Source organism: Motacilla alba, chromosome 14 (assembly GCF_015832195.1).
Source record: "Motacilla alba alba isolate MOTALB_02 chromosome 14, Motacilla_alba_V1.0_pri, whole genome shotgun sequence".
Classification (NCBI taxonomy): Eukaryota; Metazoa; Chordata; class Aves; order Passeriformes; family Motacillidae; genus Motacilla; species Motacilla alba.
The window spans coordinates 2220488-2241565 of NC_052029.1; the positions used below are offsets into that span (position 1 = coordinate 2220488).

A 21078-nucleotide genomic window follows, 5' to 3' on the forward strand; every position below is an offset into this window, starting at 1 on the left:
GGGCGGGGCGCGGGGCGGGCGGGGCGCGGGGCGGGCGGAGCGGCGGGGCCGGGCCGGGCCGGGCCGGGCGGGGCTGGGTACGGCTCGGAGCGGTACGGCAGGAGCACCATGAACCGCTTCAGGGCGTCCAAGTTCCGGCACACCGAGGCCCGGCTGCCCCGCAGGGAGGTGAGCGCTGCGGGACCCGCCTGTACCGGGGGATCGCGGGGACGGCGGGGCCGGGACTGCGGGCGGGCAGGGACAGGGACGGGCACGGAGACAGGGCAGGACCGGCCCCGCCCCGCGGCACCGGCAGGGCGCGGCTCCGGGCCCCGCAGCCGCGGCATCTCCGGTGTGGCGGGGCCGTGCCCGGGTCTCCCGGCCGCGATGTGGGTGCTTCGCCCGGGCGGCCCCTCCTTGGCACCCGCCGCTGTCCATCCCGGGGTCCGCGGAGGATCCCAGCCCCGGGGCGCTCCGCAGCTGGGGCTGCTGGGGAACACAGCCGTCTCCTGGGCCGGTGCAGCCCCCCCGCCGGCCGCGGCTGGCATGGGGTACCCGTCCCGTGGTGGCCGCTCCCCTCCTGCCACTGGGCACGGCTGGCACACGCGGTGCATCCCCGGTTCTTGCTGCCCGCTGCCGTTCGGTATCTCACCCTCCTGGCCTGTGCCAGCCATGGAGCCACGCACCGAGAGTGAAACGCTGGGCCTCGCTCCTGCCGCCCCGCTCTGCCACCCCGCTTCCGCAGGCACGGAGGAAGTGCTGGGCCCCACGGGTGCTGCTGAGCCCCATCACCCTGGCCATGAGCTGTGGAGCTCGGCACCGCTGGGGCCAGGCAGCTCTGGGAGTCTCGCTGGGCAGCACAGAGCCATGTGGTGCCCGGCTCTGGCCTCTGATCATGAATAACCAGCCCCAGTCATGCCAAGCGTCACGATCCATCCTGGCACGGTGTTGGCAGGGGGTGACCCTGCCCTACTGTCCCCCAAACCACAGAGCTGGGCTGGGCCGATCTCCCAGGTCCCTGTCCCTATAGATTTGGCAGGGCAGGGACAGAGATGCAGGGGCAGGGCTGGGTGAGTCACACTGGGGAGCATTACCAGGACACACAGCCCTTTTGAGGGCTTCCCGAACTGGGTACCCTTCACCCAGCACCTCCTCAGCACCATGGCCATGAGAGAGGCTGCTGCTGCTCCCAGCCCTTGAGTGTGCACACAATCCTTCTCTGTAACTTCCCAGCAAAGCTGCCCTTGCACCCACCCGTGGCCTGTGCTCACACACCTCTGCAAATCCAGCAAGCACCCAAAACGTCCTCTGAGCTTCAGCTGTGGGAGGGGACATGGTGCCCCCATGCCCATGGCGTGCCAGCCTCGGTGTGTCTCAGGTCACTGAAATCTCTGTTGGATAATGTTTGGCTGTGAATCCCAGGGTTCAGATGAGTCACTGGTAGCGGGGAGTGTGCGTGCCTGTGGGGTGTGGGTGCTGGGACACCTGGCTGTGCAGGACATGGCATCCTGCAGGCAGAGACATCCCATCACTGCTGTCCTGGTGCTGGTTCCATGGTGGGGGAGCTCTGAGGGGCAGCGTGCCCTCGCTGTGTGCAGGATCTGCTGTGCAAGCCTTTCCAAAAGGCTTTTCCCATTCAGGCATGAAATGTATCCTTGGAAGTGAGGCCACGTACTCCCTGCAGGGCAGCAGGTGGAGAAGGAAGTCTTGCCACCAAGCCCATCTCAGGTGTCACGGCAGGAAGCTCTGTTGTGTCCCCAGCTGAGCGCCTGTTTATGGAAGCACAAGCAGACACCCGACCTGGCTGGATCAGGAAGCCAGTGTAAACATCAGGGATCACATCTGATGTCGCCCTTCAGGCAGCATCTGCAGGGCTCTGCTGGCAGATGGCCCTTGGGAGCTCACAGTTTGTTCTAGGGATGGAGCCAGGATGGTTTCATGTGCTTTCCTGGCCGTGCTGCTCCGCTGCAGGAACGATCACTGCCTTGAGGGCTGCTGCCTGTGTGTGGGGAAACTGTGGGGGCAGGATGGACCAGCTCTGTGAAACCTCACTGCAGGGGTCCTGCTGGCACCCCTGGGTGCTGGGTGCCAGATGTGGCTGGTGTCACCCTCCCTGGGTGCCCGGTGCAGGGTGATGGGATGCAGATAGTGGGGCCCTTATTCCAGGGTCCTGCTCATGCTCCCGGCCTGTTCCCCCTCCCCGGTGCAGCCCCCTGCCCACATGCTGGGTGTGGGGACAGAAACCTGCCTTTGGCAGGAGAAGGGTTAACAGGTCTGCACCGAGCTCTGAGGGGAGGAAGTGCTGCAGGAACCACTGCTCCCTGTCAGGCCTCAAACGGAAGTTGTGCAAGGAGAGGAAACCTGGGGCTCGGGGTTTCCCTTCCCTACCCAGGTATCTGCCCAGTTTGTGGGGTACCCACTGCTCTGGACACCCGCTGCAGCTCCGGGGGCTGCTGTGGGCACACAGGCCTGGTGCCAGCCATAAAACACCTGCCACTGCCACTGCCAAGGGTTGGACTTGGCCCTGGGAGTGCCAGGGAGCTCGTGGCCCTGGTGGCCCCTTGAGGTGGGGTGTCTGCGTTGCCTGGAGTGGGGCTGGCTGCTGGACGGTGTCCCAGGGCCCCACGAGTGCAGCGCTCAGCCCTGGGAAACACTGCAGAGCGGGAGTTTGGTTTTGGAGCTGTAATGCAGCTCCTTGGCTGTGTGTCCGTGTGGGAAGTGTGCTGCTGGAGGTGTTTATTGGCCTCAGTCAGCCAGAGCTTGACCCTGTGGTGTTTCACAGCCCAAAAGCTTTTGTCTCATCCAGATTCTTTGGCACCAGTTTATTGCAAAGACCTCTGAGCACTTCCCACAGTGGGACAGCCCAGAGATAGCACAGTCTGGGAGCTAGGATGCTCCTGTGTCCCACCCTTCAGCCCCAGTGAGGGGCTGTGCTTTGTGACAGGAGCAGGAGCAGCCACATTGCCCCGGGACACTCCAGAGGACGGGATAATCCCATTGGCATTGCCAGTCTCCAGCTCTCCATGGGCATGGCAGCTCCGCTGGGGCTGAAGGTGTCTGCATGCTGTGCCAATGCTGCAGCCGTGCTCCAGGCCCTGCCATAACAAGGCAGCCCCTGATGTGGTTTTTCCCTCTGCATGCCAGGCCTGGATCAGCGGTGTCCGAGCAGGCTCTGTCCCCTCCTGTGGGAACCAGGTGAAGGCCAGCTGCCGCTGGATCGCCTTCAGCGCCGAGGCCACTGGTGAGCCACAAGGGTCCCAGCACTGCTTGAGGAGTGGGATGATTTGTCCCGGGGGTCCCTGTGGGGCTGGGTGGTGGGTCAGTCCCTCAGGGGCACCAGGGTGAGTGGAGGAGGCTTTCCCTGAGATCCCCCAAAGTGCTGGCAGTCCCACACCTCTTGGCTTTGCGTTGCAAAGCGGGGTGCCCCTCGTGTGTCCCAGGTTGGGGGGATTCCTGACCTGCTCCTGTGCCCTCTCCTGCAGGTGTGCTGGGCATTGTGCCCCTGGAGTGTGAGGATGGGGGCAAGAGGACCATATCTCAGCTCTGCTGCCACTCAGGTGGGTGTCAGGTGCCACCTCCACAGGACGTTTGGCCCCGCGTGGGCTGTGGGGGGAGCTCAGGTGCTGAGTTCAAGCCTGGCAGGCTGTGGGGGCTGTCTGCCAGGCAAGGGCCATGGGGACCTGCCAGGGACCATCACCTGAGGGCAGGGTGACACCAGGAAGGGCTCTGCCAGGCTGGAATCGATCCATATTCCTTCATCTCTCAGGCTGCAATGAGGCCTGAACATGTAGCTCTTCCTCTCACCCTCCTAGCACAGCCTTTCCACATTACTCATAGCGTGTCCTGAAATTCCCAGTACACCCAGTGCCAGGCTGGAGTTGGCATCACTCAGGCATCACTGCCTCCAGTGGCAGGAGGAGCAGGCTGGACCAGCAGCTCTGAGGTGGGCAGTGAGTGGGGCAGGGAAGAGGCAGGGGCAGCATCGCTGCTGGCAGAGAGGCAGGGCTCTGCCCTGCCCAGGCACAGGGAGGGGCGGTGCCCACCTCAGGATGCCTGTCTCCTGGTGTTGGAGCAGCAGTGGCAACCTGAGGGGCACTGACCACCCATTTTCCCAAAATTACACCAGAGCAGCAAGATGGGAGCTGGTTCCAGCACCGCCTCCCTGCGTGTGTGCCCTGGCGTGGCTGCGGGGCTGCGCAGGGTGCCCAGCCTGTGCCGCCTCAGCCCCTGGCACCAGGAGCTTCCTGAGCTGGAAAAGCAGGCAGTGAGTTCTTCTGCTCCCTGGGGAGCACCAGAGGGGGGTGCACAGGAGCCAGCGCCATCCCACGGCTTCCTAATGGGATCAGCAGGAGTCCTTTGAAGCCGGCTGTGCCAGAGCAACGCCTCCGTGGCAGGGAATGGATTTTCTCTCCTCCCGGGTGGATGCAGCCGAGCGAGCTGCCTGCTCTTCATGCCTCCGGGGCCTGTCTCCTGGAAGCAGAAAAGTACACAGTGACCTACTTTTCTGAGCGTGCCAAATGCATCCGAGGGGCTGCTGCTGCTGGTGCCAGCCTTCCTCCCGCCGGGCCCTGCCGCCGGGAGCATCCCTGCCGCTGGCATGCCAGCCCGGGGTGTTACAAAGGGAGCCTTGTCACCAGCGTGGCTCCAGCAGGACATGGCACTGACACCCTGGTGCTGTCCGTGCTGTTCCTGCACCTTGTGGGGGTGTTGGTGCATGGATCAGACAGGGGAATGCTCCCTCCAGGGTTCCTACCTCTGCCAAAGGGGTGCAGGTCCCTGAGGGACAGAGTGGAGGGGCTCAGGCACTCACAGCAAAGCTGAGCTGCTCCAAAATACCTCGATGGGGCTGAAACTGCCCCCACTGCTGAGTGCGTAGGGAAGGAATCCGGCTGGGAAGAGCAGAGGGGCAGACACACTGTCTGCAGGGGAAGGTGGGGACAAACTTCTGCCCTTCTCCTTCCAGATGTGGTCACAGACTTTGACTTCTCACCTTTCGATCAGCTCCTGCTGGCCACAGGCTCTGCTGATGAGACGGTGAGTGCTCAGTCGCAGGGGTCCCAAGGGGACACCTCGTGACCCCCAGGGTGCCTCTGGGAGTGACAGCAGAGCTGGAGTGATGGGAGTAAGAAGAGCATGGGGTGGAGGGTGCCAGCTTTGGGAGAGCAGAGTGGGACATCTCCAGGGGGACAGAGCACATGGTCAAGGATCAGCCTCCTCCCATCTGGCACCTGATCCCACCGAGCTGCAATGAGACGTCACCTGGGAATGCTCAGGGACCTCAGGGACCAAAGCCTGGGAAAGCAGCGAGCCCAGGTGGGGCACGGCCAGCACCCAGCGGGGTCCTGCTCACCTGCCCTGGGACTGACCCCCCTCCTCTCCTGGGGCTGCAGGTGAAGGTGTGGCGCCTGCCCGAGGGTGGCCAGGACATTCCCAGTGCCGCGGGGCTGACCCTGGGGCCCGGGGGGGCCCCGCTGGACGCGCTGCAGTTCCACCCCACGGCAGACGCTGTCCTGGCCAGCGCTGCGGGGAGGAGAGTCACTGTATGGGACCTGGGCCAGCAGCAGCCCCTGACAGGTAGGCAGGGCTGTGACTGCCCATGACACGTGTCCTCCCCGTGTGTCTGCCCCACATGTCCTACCTGTGTGTCCTCCCCGTGTGTTCTCCTCACGTGTCTGCCCCATGTGTCCTCACCGTGCCAGTGCCTGGGCTCGAGGCCTGACCTCGGTGTCACTGAACAGGCAGCTCAGGGGGCTTTTTGGGCAGGGCACCACAGCCCCTTGTGCCTGTGCTGCCCTGCACTCTGATGCAGAGGTGTGAAACACTCTGGTACTGCCCAGTGTCTGCAGGAGCTCTGCTGGGGATCCCCTGGGAGACAGGTCCCTCTCTCTGCATGTCCCAGGGCATGGGTAGATTTGGGTGCTTGCTGACCGGCCTTGCCCAGACCTCAGCCACCCTGAGGGGGAGAGGAGATGGGTGGCAGCATGGGCCTGTGGCTTTCCCAGGGCTCCTGCTCTTTGTATCCAGTTGCCAGCAGCACAGGAACGCTCCCTGCACAGACACAGCAGATCATTTCTCCTGGGAAATATTCTGGGTGGTAGAGTGATGGCTCCTGCCCTGTCTGCAGGAGGGAGACCCTGCTTGATCCTGGCCCTGACCATGCTTTATCCCTGCAGTCCTGGATTCCCACGGGGACCAGCTGCAGAGCCTGACCTGGAAGCGAGATGGGCGCCTCCTCGGCACCTCCTGCAAGGTGAGCAGTGCCCAGGAGAGACCTCGCGGTGGCACGGCAGGGATGGGCTGTCTGCCAGCTGCTGGATGCACCCTGATCCTGGGGGGGCACCCGTTTCACAGAATCCCAGCATGATTTGTGTTGGAAGGGACCTTAAAGCTCATCTCGTTCCACCCCCTGCCACGGGCAGGGACACCTCACCTTAGCCCAGGGTGCTCAGAGCTCCATCCAGTCTAGCCTGGAACAGTTCCAGGCGTGCGGAGCGTGGAGGGACGGGAAGTTTTGGAGTGGGAAAGGGCAGGAGCGGGGTCAGCGAGCCCGTGGGGAGGCGGGCAGGGAGCAGCACTAGATGGCGCCGGCCGCTCGCTGCGGGGCGCGCAGGGAACGCGCGGGGGCCGCGGCCGGGCGGGCGGAGCGAGCGTGCAGAGGAGTGTGCGAGGGGAGTGTGCCAGCCACGAGCCCCCCAGGCCGTGCCCGGAGGCTCGGCAAGAGCTCTGAGCACACAGCCCCAGCCCCAGGCTGGCAGCGCAGCCCCCGCCGTGCCGAGGGAGAGCGAAGGGTTTGCGGGGGGAGCCCCGCGGGGAGCCCGGAGCCCGACCCAGCGTGCAGAGCCGGGCTGCGGCATGAGTCGGAGCCCCAGAGCATGGATGGAGCCCCGTGCCCAGCGGGCGAGCTGGGCTCAGGGGGTACAAGCCGGGCAGGCTGGGGTGTGGATCGGCCCCCGTGCCCTGTGGCTCAGGCTGGCACAATGCGTGCTCCCCAGACAGCACCCTGGCAGCAGGGCTGGCACCCGGGCACCCCCTTGCTGCCTCTGTGCCCTGCCAGCCACGCCTCATTTGGCAGAGGGGTGCCAGGCAGGAAGGGGCTCGTTCTCCAGGAGCACTGTCAGGCAGCACTGTCAGCATCTGAGCATCAGGCTCCAGCCCTGGCCCTGCTTGAGAAGCCCCTCCTTTTCTGGGAGCAGTTTTGAGTGTGTTGGGGTCCTGGTGGGGTGCTAGGGGTGCCCCCCTGCCCACGATGTGGGAGGACACAGTGCAAACCTTCCATAGGAATGGATAGGCACTGCAGGCAGGAGAGTGATGGGCAGAAAGGGGAGGGCTGTTCACTCCAGCCTTCTGCCTTTTGCATCCTGACATCCCACTGGCCCCAAGGTCCTTAACCCTCCTCTGTTTTCTTTTATCTCACCAGGACAAGAAACTGCGGATCTTTGACCCCCGAGCAGGCCCAGCTGCCTCCCAGGTATGTCCCCTCTGGATGTGCTGCCCTGCCCATCCTCTTCCCTGCAGGGGGGTGAGCTTTGGTCCCCCAAACCATCCCAGTCCTGGCTGGGAGAGGCAAAGAGCGGAGGGCAGGGGGAATAGGGCTGTCCCCTTAACCCTGGTGGGGTTCAGCAGGGGCCTCTGCCCTCCCACCAGGCCAGGGAGCACCCCCAGTGCATTGGCACGTGCCAGGCGAGCCCTGTGCGTGTGAGGGCTCTGGGCTCCTGGGCTCTGCAGGCTCCTGGGCTCTGCCCTGCCCTGTGGGAGCTGGACCAAAGGCTCTTGGGGATGAGGACCCAGCAAGGGCAAGGGCTGGGCAGCCGGATCTGCACAATTCAGCAAATAACAGTGATTGGGAAATAAGGAGAGAATTTAAGCCTTGACGTCAAGTTCAAATAGCCTCTTATTAGAGGTTTCCTGTGGCTTGGGGGCTCTGGCTGCAGAAGGGGCTGGAAGCCCTTGGGAAGGGAGGGATGCAGTGGAGAGCAGGGTGAGATGGCTGCAGTGGACTCTGTCATTCATGGTGCATCTCCTGCTGCCTATGGGCTCAGGAAGCCAATGGCCACTGGTGACAGTGCTCAGGCACAGTGATGGAAGGGAGCCAGAGCTCCAGTGTTGCACCAGGACTTTCCACCTGCTCCTGCACATAACCCAGGTGCTGAGCTCCCCAAAGGCCTCTGCTGTACAAATGACGCCTTGACCCTTAAGGCAGCCTTATAAACACCCCACCACAAAAAATAAACACAGACCCAGCGGTGACACGTGCAGACGAGCTGGGGCAAAGTGCTCCTGGCACTCTAGCGGCCACCACAATCCTGTTCTGCTCCAGTTGCCTCAGCACGGCTGGAAGATCCCATTCTCTACTCCAAAATTTATCCACTGCTGGCCTCAGTGCTCCCCTCCCCTCCTGGCCCCCCTTCTCCCCCAGCCAGACCTGTCGGCTTGTCTGATGGCGGAGCTGTGAGTGTGATGGGCTCGAGCCAAGTCTCCTGGGGAGGGTGGACTCTGTCTCGCTGAGCTATTAAAAATAACGTGTGAATGATGGTGGCTGTTCAAAGCAGGCAGTTCACTTCCCTCCCCTGCTGTCTGATCCAGCCCGGGGCCGGCACTCTGTGTTTGCCAAGAGAAATATGCACCTTCACTGCCGCGGCCCTGCCCGGCCGGCTTGCAATGGATGGAGATGTTTAGTCTTGGAGAAGTGCTCTGCTGAAGGGGAAAACTTTAAAATGCCATAAATCCTCTGGAAGTTTGCGCAGGGCTTGCTTAGCCAAGAAGAATAACGCTCCTGGGTTTTGTTCTTTTCTTTTCTCCCCATTGCTGGAGGGCTGGGTTGGTTGGAAAGTCTCCTTCTCCCCTCGGGCCAGCGCGGTTACAGACCCGGGTGATGCCGGGGCCGCCGTGCGGTGCCAGCACCTCGCAGGCTCCTGGCTTTGAAGTTGCCTGTTTTTTTGCAGAGGTGAGCTGCAGGATGGGTTTCCCAGCTGTGCTGGCCCCTGCCGCACCGTGGGCTGGGTTTCCTCACAGCCGGCACAGGGTCCGGCTGCCTGCTCACCCTGGGCCCTCTGTGGAGACGAGAGCCGGCCCCAGGCTGCTCCTCCGGCTGGATTTCTTAATTGGCCAAGCCTGCCTCATTAAACATTCCTTTGTTTAGAGCAGGGGAAAAGAATGAGAAGGAGCTAAAATAAGAAGCTCAGGGAGGAGTGGTCGCTGCTCCTAATACCTGGTGCTGTCTCAGGTACCATGGATGTGGCACACATGGGGTTGGGGACCGAGGGTGGATGACAAGGATGACTGGCAGGCTGCCCACACCCTGTGACCGTATCCTCGCCAGGTCCTGACCCCCATTCTCGGCTACGCCCGTGGCAGCTATTTTGAGCATATCCCAGCAGCGGGCAGACATGTGTGACGCAGCGTGGCCGGGGTCTGGCTGACCCCGTGGGGTGCCTGGTATGTACCCAGGGCTATGATTTCCCTTGGGACAGCAGTGGCCTCATCCTGCTGGATCCCCATCCCTTTGTTGCAGCCCCTTTGTGAGCGTCAGGGCTGTGCTCACACCCCATTGCTGCTCTCTGTGCCCTAAACCGGCAGTGGAGACCCCAGGGCTACCCCGGGTCCTGCCTTGCCACCCGTGGGGCCACGCTCCTGCTGCTGGCTGGATCCAGGTCCAAGCACCACTGTCCTTCCAGAGAGTTCTGTGAGTTCTGTGCTCTGCCTTAGCCCCTCCCAAGGCCGCGCTGCCCCGGCCGCCTGTCCTCCCCGCCCACAGGGTGGTGGTCGCCTTGACCCTCCCCCTGGAAGCGAGTCACATCTCTCCCTTGAGGCTGCGGCCCTGCCGAGGGTCAATGTCGCTGGTCCCGCCCGCCCCCTCCTGCAATCCCGGTGCGAGCCGCACCAAAGGTCCCTCCCGTGTCCCCCCGGGTCCTGCCCTTGGAGGTACAGGGGACGCAAGGCTGAGCAGGGAGCTGGAGCACCAGGAAGCTCCGTACCCATACCGTACCCAGCTCATGCCTCAGGTGGGTCACCAGCAGCGTGGGACAATGATTCAGATATGCCCTGGGCTACTAAGGCGGCATCTCTGCTTGTCCACTGCTCTGGCCACCTTCACCTGGACGCAGAGCCCATGGGCCACATCCTGCTCGCCACGGGCTGCTGCGAGGGGCTGTGCGTGCATCTGGCCAGCACCTGGCTCCCGGGACAGGCCTGGGACAGGCACCGTCCGTGTGGGGCTGCGGGGCAGCCGCGGAGCGCGGCCGCTGTGGGATGGAGAGGAGCCGGCTCCGTTCTCACGAGAAACTTCCTCCGCCGCCTCTGGGCAGGGCCGGGGGCGAGGGAACGGCCCCGCGCACCGGGCCAGCGCACGCCCCGCTCGCATCGTAATGAGCTGTGCTAATGAGCGGGGCCGGGGCTCAGGGCGCCCGGGGACAGCTGGGACAGTGTCCCCGGAGGGTTGTCCCCGCCGGGGGTTTGCCCCCGCAGCTCGCAGGCTGTGCCGGGGGCAGAGTTCGGTGGTGGGCAGCAGCCGGGGCTCACAGCCCAAGCACAGCCGGGGCTGTCGCAGCCCTGCTCAAGGTTCTGGGGGCAGGAGGGACTCCAGCCCCTGTCCCAAACCATGGCCACCATCCCATGGACCGCATCAGCTGTGCCACAGTGGGAGATAGTCCGTGGAGAGCGTCCCTGGGGCAGCGTGGCCGTGGTGGCCGGGTGATGCTGTGGTGGAGTGGAGATCTGGGTTTGGGGTGATCTGGCCCACAGCCAGAACTCAAAGGACCCTGACGTGCCACCTCTGCCCAGGATCCAGCTGTCAGCCCAGGGCTGGCTGGGGACCGTTTGTCATCATCGGGGAGGCGCATCGGGACGTAGAGAGACTTCAGCCTTCCTCCCGCTGCCCCATCATCACGGCATCCCACGCTGGGGTCACCCCGGGGGTACCTGACTCCCAGCCTCGGCAGCAGCTTCCTCCAGGCTGGGGGAAGGTCCACAGCATCCCACATTCCCAAGGAGACCGTGGGAAGCTATGAAAAAGTTGGCCTGACTCTGGGCAGCCTATTTATAGCAGCGCACGCTCGGCGCTCTCATGCTTCTGTTCCCCAGCGTAGCTGCACGGGACTGTTTATATTTCCTCTGCTCCGCTTCCCCCTCGGCCGTCCTTCCCAGGAATGCCACTTGGTATGGCAGACATGGGGAAGTCGAGGAGGATCTGGAATGAGCCAGAGGCATCTCAGGGGGTGTGGGTGTGTGGTAGCACCAGCTCACCCTCGCCTGAGTGCCCATCTCTCCCACTGGGAATGGCCTCACCAGCTGAGGCTCACACAGGTTGGCGCCTCCATTACTGGGGCTGGGGCTCCTCACGGTGTTTCAGGAGCCTCACCCTGTGCCTGACCTGGGACTCCTGGCAGGCTCCGCTCCAGAGGGCAAAGGTGTTTTGGGGTTTGATGGCGTTATAGCAGGGCTTGTCGGGCTGGTGGCTGCAGGAAGAGGGAGGAAGCAGCAGAGGTGGCTGCTGGCTGCTGCAGCCTGCCCACCCCCCTGGCCAGCGAGTCCCCCTCTCCTGCCCGGGGAGGGAGGTCCTGCTCCCATCCTAGCCTTGTGGTGTCTGTTCCCACTGGGAGCCCACCCACCTTCCTGCCCTTGCTGGGCCCACAGCATCCTCTGGGACATGGCCTTGGCCTCACCAAGGGCAGGAGGGTTGGATGGAGCAGGAGGGCCTTGCTGGTGGCAGGGGGGGAGAGGCAGAGTCTGGTGGTGCCCAGTTCCCCAGGGCATGGGGGCCTCACAGCAATGCTGCCCTGGCCAGTGGGATTGGGGAGGTGGCGTGGGCAGCAGGGGACTTGTCCTGGTCCCTGCCCAGTGTGACACAGATATACTGCACACCTGGCAGAAGGCAGGGCCAGTGCTAGCAGTGTGATGGCTGCTGGAGCAACCCCGCAGCTCTGTGGGAGCCCTGCACTCCCCTGGGGCAGGTGACAGCTCCTGGTCTCCTTGAGCTCCGGGCAGCAACCAGGAGTGGGGCTGGCCTGGGAGAGGCTGCTGTGTTCTCCCGGTTACCTCTGGAGTTACTGGGATTTGGCAAGAGAAGGAGATCCCTCACATTCTTGTTCGGAGAGGAGGATTCGGTGCATGGTTAACCCTCTCAGCTCCCGGGAAGCCGTTCCTCCTGCTGCCCACAGCCTCGTGGGGTGCGCAAGGAGCAACAGCTTCCCCATGTGCATGGACCCGGGGTAGGTGTCTGTCCCCAGAGTCCCCCACAGTGCCCTGGCCAGGGGAGACCCCTCCTGCCCTGGCACCCCCTGGCAAAGGGGTAGCTCAGCCTGGCACTGGTGCCTCCTGTGCCCACACAGATCCCGCTGCTGGGGTTGCTTCCCACGGGGATCAGATGTCTGTAGGCTGTTAGCCATGCTCATGGGCTGTTAGCCACAGGCAGGGCTGAGCTGTCCCAGCCCTGCCAGCCACGGGGGCTCTGCCAAGAGCAGAGCTTTGACCCCCCCGGCCACCTCCCACCCATCCAGCCCCAGGGCTCTGCCCTGGGCTCTCTCCCTGCCCTGCATCCGGCTCAGGGTGACGGCTCCCGGGTAAACAGGGTTCGCCTGGGAGCCGGAGCAGCCTCGGCTTTGTGTGGGGCTCTCCCAGGCAGCCGCGGAGCCGTAGCGGCCGCTCCCTGCGGGCAGCTGTTCCCAGCTCCCCGAGCCCGCGCATCGCTGCCAACAGCTGCGTCCGACGCGCCGGCCCTGGGCCCCCGCAGCCCCAGCGGCTGCACCGGGAGAAGGGCTGGGGACCCCCATGGAAACCAGCACCTTGCCCCAGCCTGCCTAGGAGGGATTGGTTGAGACTGGGAGAGGAACGGTGCTGGAAACTCTCCCCATGCAGCCGATCTGACTCCGAGGAGGGGGCACAGGCCCCCCCAGCCTGGGCTGCCCAAAAACGGCCGGGCTGGATTCTTGCAATGGGCGGGAGGAGTCTGGGCTGCTTGGGCACTGGCAGGGAGCTGGAAGGTTTCCTTGGATCCCCGTGTGCTGGCCCAGAGCTGGTGGGCTCCTCGCAGCCTGCCAGGGGGACAAGCAGCTCAGGAGGGACACTGTCCCTTGGGCTGTGGCTGGTTCCCTGCTCCAGGGGTTCCAGCATCACTCCGGGAAGGGTGCCAGGGTCTCTACCCAGCTCTGCCAGCCCCAGGGGTCCACAGCAGCCCCACGGGTGTCCCAGGGCTGAACCACACCAGTGTCCACCCTCAGTGCCGGGCCACGCCACCCCGTCCCTGCCAAGACCCTCTACACCAGGGGAGCTGCTGTCCGCGCGCTCACCTCTGGCAACATCTGCACAGGCTGAGCAGGGAGCAGCCCAGCCTCCCGCATACTTGCTGCCATACGTACAGCTCAGCCGGGATGGAACTAATGCAGAAAACATGGCCCTGCGCCGCAGCCGGCACGCCGGGAGCTGGGAGCGCCGCGGCAGCACCCTGCCCTCCGCCAGCCCTGCCACCACCCCGGGGCTGCCACCACCGCCAGGGGGTCCGGGGCACCCGCGGGACCCAGGGCCGTGGAGCCGGCGCCGTCGGTTATGGGATCTGCAGATGTTGAGCTGTGGCCGCCGCAGCCACACGGCTCAGGTGCAGAAGCGCTCTCCTGGCTGACGTGCGGGCTGGCCCCAGCTCCTGGAGTTTCCATCCCTCTTGGCACCGATCCTGGGACACGTTCCCTTCTCCAGGTCCTTTCCCTGCTGGGTCCACTGCCAGCGTGCTGGCGCTGGGGGCCGGGCCCCTCCTGCCCCACATCCTGGCCCTGTGGCTGGGAGCTCCGGGCTGGGCTCGGCCAGCGCTGCCTCTTCCAAGTGAGCCGTGTTTGTGCTGGCAAGGCAGCTGGCGTGACGGAGCCAGGGCACGACAGGCTTGGCACCGCGCGCCTGCTCCCACCCTGGCTCTCTCCAGAGAGTGGCATCTCTCTGGGGCTGGAGGCTGCTCCAGCAGAGCTTCTCCAGTGAGGTGTGACCCCCTCCATGGCCCCTCTCTGGCTGCCGCGGTGGCAGAGCCTCGCTGGCGGTCACGGTGCGGTCGTGACCGGTGGTCACAGTGCTTGCACCGAGGGGGACACACTCATGACTCCTCCGTGGGCACCATCGGTGCCCACCCCACCCCTCCTGCCCCCACGCCTGGTGCCCCTGCCCTGCACAGAGGTCCTGGAAGCGCTGTGCCAGGTTTGGCTCTGGCAGAGCCCTCTGCTTTCCCTGCCAGCTCCCAACTCGTTAGCAGCCAGTCCTTGGCGCTCCTCAATGAGAGCGAGGGGCGGTGAGCGCTGCCTGTGCCGCGGGCCAGGGCTGCCTGCGCCTCCCACTGGGGCGCCGGGAACCACAGGGCCCAGCTGGGGACCACATGGGAGCCGGGAAGCACCCGCTGACAGCCCCATGGAAGCTCTTCCCCTCCTGTCCTCAGCAGGACTAGGATGGGGACAGGATGTGGGTTTGGGGTCCCACCCCCACAGGGAGCCAGGGGAGAGGTGAAGCAGGGTGCAGGGGATTAGAGCAGTCTGGTGAACGTGGCCAGGCTCAGTTTGCCGTGTTTCAGTAGCGTCCGGGCACACACGGGGCACCCAGCTCCAGGAGCCAGGATTCAGCATGGATAAAGAGCCCGGGGATGCAGCCAGGGAAGTAAGTCCCTCTGTCATTGTCACCGTGGCAGAGCCTCCTCTTGCATCTGTGGCATGGAGCAGCTTCCTCGCAGCATTCTGTCCCCCTCACCCGGGTGACCTGGTGTGGGGAGAGCCCTGGGGGCATGGGAGCCATTGTCACACTCACGTTTCCTGCTCCCACCCTCCACTCCTTGCTGGGAGCTGGGCCAGCTGCTCCACAAGGCAACCACGCTGGCATGGGGGGGGAGTCAGGTCTGTGACTGCTTGCGGGCTGTCCCCACTGCACTGTCCCCAGGGCAGTCTCACAGGAGCCAGCACTCGCTCCGCGTGCTCAGCCCCGGGGCAGTTCACAACCACGGCTGGTGAAGCACACGTCCCCTCAGCGTGTCCAGCATGGCTGGCAGCAGTACTGACAGCCCTGTCTCCTGTGCCTTGCAGAGTGTCCTGGGACACGACAACAACAAGGACTCCCGGCTGCTCTGGATGGGCTCCAGCGATTGCCTCATCTCCGTGGGGTTCAGCCAGGTACGGTCCCTGCCAGGAAGGTGGCTCTGGCACCTCTGGGGTGTTCCAGCCCTACTCCCTGTGGCTGCCGTGCCAAAGCGCCCCAAGTGCTTTTTGGGTCGCCTGTCCCCCTGAGAGCAGGAGGTCCCCTTGCCAGGTTCCCTGACCCTTGCTGGGATGGCAGAAGATGGCTGGGGAAGGTGGTGGCAGCGTGGAGCCATCCAGGCAGCCCAGTGCCCACTGACAGTGTCTCTGTGTCCCTGCAGATGCGGGAGCGGGAGGTGAAGCTGTGGGACACGCGGAGGCTCAGCGGGGCGACGCTCACCATGGCACTGGACACCTCACCTGGGTAGGGATGGGGACTCAGCATGGGGTGGGAGGGTGAACAGTGGAAATGTCGTGGTCAGGGACCCATCAGGAGTGTGGTGGTGGAGCAGGAGCTGGCAGAGAGCAGCACTCAGCCACAAGACTGAGGACAAAGCCAGGGACCATGCAGCTGCATCCCCATCACCATTTGGGGGAGATGAGGGGCAGAGGCAGTGGTGGCAAGGACACAGAGGTGTTTTGTAGTGCCGTGGTGGGTGGTGGCGCTGCTGGGGACAGTGTGTGTGGTGGCTGCTGGCCGGGTGGGCTTGTGCACTGGGCCAGCACCACAAGATGCTGCAGGCGAGTGCATCCCTTTGGCGCTGCTGGAGCAGCTCAGCCCTGGCCTCCCTCTCCTGCCGTGCTTTGTGCCGCGGCGGCTGCCCAGCCGTGGCCGGGCCCACGCTCACCAGGCACCACCGGGAAGTGGAAAAGGAGCCTTGGCTGTGTAAGGGGTCAGCGCCCTGTCACGGCACGATGGAGCCGTGTCCATCTGCAGAGCACTGCCAAGGCTGGGAACCCTCCAGCTAGAGCTGGCCTGGCCTCTCCCACGCTGCCCAGCGAGCTGGCCTGGCGTCACCATGTGGGCAAGACAATGGGAGGAGGAGGAGGAGGAGGCTGTGCCTTCATCCCACCAGGGTGATGGGGGCTGGGGGCACAGTACTTGTTGGGATGCACTAGCTCTTCCCAGGGCTGCTGGCAGAGCGCTGGCTTGCTGGGACACTCACTGTGTGCCGAGCTGGCTCCGTGACGGGCCGGGATGCTGGGGCAGGCTGGGTGGTCAGCAGCCCCTACAGGGCCTCTGGTGAGGGGCTGAGTGTGCTGTGACAGCCCCTTGGCTGCCCTGCCAGCATCCCCCACCGCGGTGTCAGCTCCAGGACAGTGCTGGGGGCGGCCAGGACAGACAGGAGGGGAGAGGAGAGGATGTGCCGTGGGCATGGTGGGGTGAGGTTGGTGTGGAGAAGCTGCCTGAGCATCCCTCAGCCTCCTGCCAGCTGCCAGGGGAGCAGCTCCCAGCTCTCCTGCTCACCAGCTCCGCCAGTCCAGGGAGCGAAGGCCATCATCCGTGTCCAGTGAACGCTCTCAGGGGAGGCTGGGGCTGCTGCAAGGGGACGCCTTGGGGTCCATTATTGCTCTTGGCGGAGAATCCAACGGGAATTACCCCGAATCCTCGCTGGGCCGGGGCGAGCCAGCCGGGTAAATGGGATGCAGGCGCTGCTGTGCTCGGCCCCCTCAGCACAGGCTGCAGTTATTTTGGCTGCCGGGTTTATCGGCTCAGGAATGCGGCTGGCGGGCGCTGCCTGCGCGTCACGCCGGGGCCCTCCGGCCCGCGGCTGCGTGGCGGGGCCAGCCGAGAGGGGCTGGGGGCGGCGGGGGCGAGCGGAGACCCCCCCTCGTGCTAGGGAGGTGCTGTTTTTAGGCCGCCGCGCTTCCAGCCCCAACGCTCCCGCCTGTAAATCTGGCGGAGATGACAAATGGCGGAGGGGATTTGGGTGGCTCCCGGCGGAGGTGCCGAGCGGGGGCCGTGTTCCCCCTCCGGCAGAGCCATCCCGAGCACGGCCGCGACACTCCGGAGCCGCGGAGCCTCGGCAAGGGCACGGGGTGGATGGTCTTGGGGTCACCAGATCACCAGCTCTGCTTGGGGCAGACTTGGAACTGGGGAACAGGGACTGAGCCCCCGGGGATGGCCGAGCAGCAGCGGGGCTGGCTGTGGAACTCCGGCGTGGCCGTGGGTGCCCAGTGTGGGGCACGGAGATGTGCGGGGCAGTGCAGCGGTGCCGACCGGGCCGTGAGTGGGGCGTGGGGAGCTGCAGCAGCAGCAGCAGCAGCAGCAGCTCGTTGAAGCTCTTTGAGGAAGCAATCAGTGGGCGGGCAGGAAACTCATACCATTCATTACTGACGCCAGGCCGGCAGGAAGGGGAGTCCGCATCCCCACCGCATCCCCACCGCGCCCGCCGAGCCGGCACCACGCGTCCCCATGGCACCCCAAAGCAGGGCCACGGCGTGCCCCAAGGTGGGGGACACCCCAGTGTGCTCACCCCAATGCCCGCAGCAACATCAAACCCTTCAGGCTGGTTGTGCCCTGTCCAGCATCCCTGGAAAAGGGCAGAGAGTGGGAGGCACCGGCCCCATGGACCTCCACATCAGCATGTGCCTTTTGGGGGTTCTCTTTTCCAAATCCTGAGCAGGTGAGACATTTCTGACCACACAAGTATCATTTTCAAAGCATGTCAGGGCCATGCTTAAGAGCTGACCCCACCAATTCCCAGATCCCGAGGGAACGAGAGGTGCGGGTGGCCGTGGCCCCTCTTCCCATCCTGGTCCTCAATGTGCCACTCCTGGGTACCTGCTGTTCCTTCAGCTTGGGTTTTGTCCCCGCCTGGCCCCCTTTAATTAGATCAAGGAGCAGCAGGGCAGGAGCCAGGAAGGGGCCTCAATAGGTTATTGTTGCCCTAAATTGTAACCAGCACCAGCGGCATTGGGTTACCGGCTCCGACTTGGGGTCACCGAGCAGACCCCACTGCCGCACGCCCGGCGGCCGGCGCGGCACTGCCCGGGGACGGTGCTGTCACCACCATGGTGACAGGAGAACAGCGGCTTCCTTGCATCACTGCTTCTTTCAATGTCCTGAAAATGTCCCCAGGGAGGCTGGGGTGCCATGGCCGGCTCAGGGCTAGGGCTGGATCAGTGGGGATGAGATCCGGGGTCAGCAGAGGTCCCCGTGGCGTATTCCAACAGTGGGCACATCCCTCCAGGACAGGATGGTGGTGGGGCTGAGGGATGGGGACAGCTGGATCCCCACCACCCTTCACAGTGCAAAGTCTGACAGAGCCGGGAGGTGCCGGAGCCAGGACCTGTCTGTAGCAGGGAGTTGGCACTGCAGGATGTTTGTGGAGGGATTTGGTGCTGTTTGGCTCCCCCAGTGCTGGAGCAGGACATGGAGGGGCCCAGGTGGCTCCCTGGGGGCACTGCCAAGGGGGGCTCAGTCCCTAACACCCACCCCTACCCCTGCCCCTGCCAAAGCCTGTGACTGAGCCCAGCTCCTGGGGCCAGGCTTGCAGCCCTGGCATCTCCCAGCACCAGGGCACTGACCACACCGAGGCACATGTTCCCACTGTCACCCTGCCACCTCTCCCCGATACCAGCTGGAATGGGACCTGCTCTTGTCCTGCCTGGCACCCTCTGCACTGCTTTTTCCTGGGGCTTAGGAGCCATTTTGGGTCATGGTAGGTGTTTTGAGGGTCTCTGAAAAAACCCACCCCAGCAGGAAAACCCTGAGCGGGACAGGTCCATTGCTGTCCCCATCTCCCTGCAGATCCCAGAGATGCCTGGGTTGACATGTGCTTGCCATCAGTGGGAAAGGGGTTTTTCCTGCCCCAGCTTGGCTGCCATCCTCAGACACAAGGAAGGGGAGAGGCCACCCCACCCCATCAGGTGTCACCCCAGTGGGACCCATGCCCATGGGCAGCCACATGAAGGGGTTAAGGCGGGGCAACCACCCAGCCCATGTGGCCGCCTGTCCCGTAATTCCACTGGGTAAAAATAGCCCAGCGCTGGGGCGGGATGGCAGCTCCCAAATCACTCCCAGATGAGCCACAGCCTCGGTGGCCACACGGTGCTCCTGGCCTCCCCATCTTTGCAGGACGATGATGAGCTCCAAAGCTCTTGCTGGCAGCACTGGCTCTGTGTGATGGGCACACCTCCCCCAGAGACTGGGGATCCAGACCCCTGGCACCGAGCCATGACCCCTCCGGGCTCTGCTCCAGACCTGGGGACCTGGGGACCTCTCTTTGGTTACTGTGGGGCCATGCCTGGCACCAGGGGTGATTTTTGGGAGACCGGAGCCCTCCAGCCTTGCCATGTCAGGGTGCAGGCAGGATTTGCCCCGGTGAAGCCGGCGGCTCCTCCTGTTGTGGCTCCCCGCCGAGCCCCCATCCTGCCGGTGGCTCTGGCCGGGGCTGTCGCTCACCGGCCCCGCCGGATCGCACAGAGAGAGAGATTTTTTTTGGGTCCATTTCAGGGGGTTTTGCAATCCTTGGCGGCGCTGATTCAGCTCACAGGAATTAGCAGCGCCGCACGATGTGCCGCTCTTGGAGCGGCTCTTGGCGCGCGACGGGGCTGGCAGCGGCCAGGGGAATTTTGTGCTGGGATTCAGGAAGCCACAGGGGCTGGACAGTCCCACTTTGGGGACTGCTGCTCTCCCGCAGGGCTGCCCGGGTGCAGACTTGGGTGTGGGTGGGGGCCAAGCCCTGTCTTGGCTGCAGTGTCCCCATCACCTCTGTGCCAAGGCTGAGCCCTGCTGCCCCCCTTGTGCAGCTGGCACCCCAAAATCTTTGGCTTGGAGAGTGTACCAAGGGTGCTGCACCTGCCAAAGCTGAGCCCTAACTTTGCTTCTGCCCTCCTGGCATCTGCACTGGAGCTCCCTCACTCTGGAGCTGCTGGAAGCCCCCCCAGAGCAATGGGATCAGCTGAGGTGCAGAGGGGTCCCCAGCACACGCTTGGCACGGGGGGGTCTCCTGCAAACCTTCGTCTACTTGCAACTGGGGAAATCGGCTTCGTTAGGGGAAGGGCACATCATGGAGGCAAAGGAGGGGGGAAGTGAGGGGCCAGGAGGGGCTGCAGGGCTCCTGACGCCGGTACCGACGCGGGGACACGCCAGGGGCTGGCCGGGCTCGGGGGCGGTGGCCGGCCGGGGGCACCCGGCGCGAGGCCGCGGCTCCGCCAGGGACTTTTCTTCTCTCCTCCTCGCGAGGCTGGAAAATATACAAAGCTCGCAGTGAAAATATTTACACAGCAGCAATTTTGGGAGGAATTTGGGATGTTAATTTGAAAAATCTGTGGGGAGAGGACCACAATGGGCCCTTTGAGCGGGCGAGCGTGGCCATCGCAGCGAGCCGCCCGCGCCGGCGAGGGGCCCCTCCTGCCGCTGCGCCGGCCCTAATGGGAGCCAGCCCTGCCGGAAGCCCACCTGGGAGCCGGGGGGCTGCGCCAGACAGCCCCGCCGCCGCCCCGCGCCCCTAATTGCATCCAGAGCCGCTCCCTGCCCCGGGCGAGCAGCGCCGAGGGCCCGGGGGTCAGGGCCGCGTCCCGCGGCGCAGCGGCCGGCCCGGAGCGGCACGGCGCTGACCCTCGGCTGCAGCCCCGCGCTGGGCTCATTCTCTCCAAATCAAACATACCTCGGCGGGCAGGGCCCCAACCTGGAAAATTCCAGCCCGAAAGATAAAGGATTGGAAAACGATTAAAACCAGAGGGTTGGAGCAGAAACCACTTGGCAGCGGGAACCTGCCGAGCGTCGGCTCCCGGCCCACCCCGCCGGGGCCAGCGCACAAAACCGGCTGTTCCTGGGGCCGGGCAGCGGGGGCTCTGGGGGCGCCCCCGGCCTGGGGGGCCACGCAGGCTGACACTTGTCACGGGCGATTTGGGGGTCCCGGTGCCGCCGCGGTTGACGTCAGGAGGTTGGGCTGGGCTGTTTGTCCCGCAGCTGGCCCCGCAGCCATCTGGCAGGCGGGGAGGGATGAAGTAAGGCTGCATGATGCGCAGGGCAGGGGCCGATTTGAACCCCGTGGCCTCTGTTTCGGGAACACCTCCTCAGCGCCCGAGGTGGGGGGCAGCGCCCTAGGGGTAAAAA

General features: G+C 64.7%; 2 protein-coding genes across 4 annotated transcripts in view; one reads left to right on the top strand and one right to left on the bottom strand.

Annotated features, from left to right (window-relative positions):
- The window catches only part of CORO7 (coronin 7), a 35599-nt gene that overhangs the window by 772 nt on the left and 13749 nt on the right, over positions 1 to 21078 (top strand). For 2 of the 3 annotated variants that reach the window (XM_038151031.1, XM_038151032.1), the window contains exons 2-9: positions 3124 to 3220; positions 3462 to 3536; positions 4943 to 5013; positions 5370 to 5553; positions 6153 to 6229; positions 7397 to 7447; positions 15021 to 15107; positions 15353 to 15435. In XM_038151031.1, coding sequence (XP_038006959.1) covers positions 15066 to 15107; positions 15353 to 15435 — 125 coding nt within the window. In that variant the 5' untranslated portion in view covers positions 3124 to 3220; positions 3462 to 3536; positions 4943 to 5013; ... (2 more) ...; positions 7397 to 7447; positions 15021 to 15065. Of the gene's footprint in view, positions 1 to 18; positions 169 to 3123; positions 3221 to 3461; positions 3537 to 4942; positions 5014 to 5369; positions 5554 to 6152; positions 6230 to 7396; positions 7448 to 15020; positions 15108 to 15352; positions 15436 to 21078 lie in introns of those variants that run through there. The other variant, XM_038151030.1, reaches the window with a different exon arrangement.
- Positions 3548 to 14011, bottom strand: LOC119706868 (translation initiation factor IF-2-like). The gene is made up of 2 exons (XM_038151037.1): positions 8402 to 14011; positions 3548 to 4449 (listed from the first exon to the last, which is right to left on the bottom strand). Exon 1 carries the CDS (start codon positions 13363 to 13365, stop codon positions 12355 to 12357), a length of 1011 nt encoding a protein of 336 aa, XP_038006965.1. The 5' UTR covers positions 13366 to 14011; the 3' UTR covers positions 3548 to 4449; positions 8402 to 12354.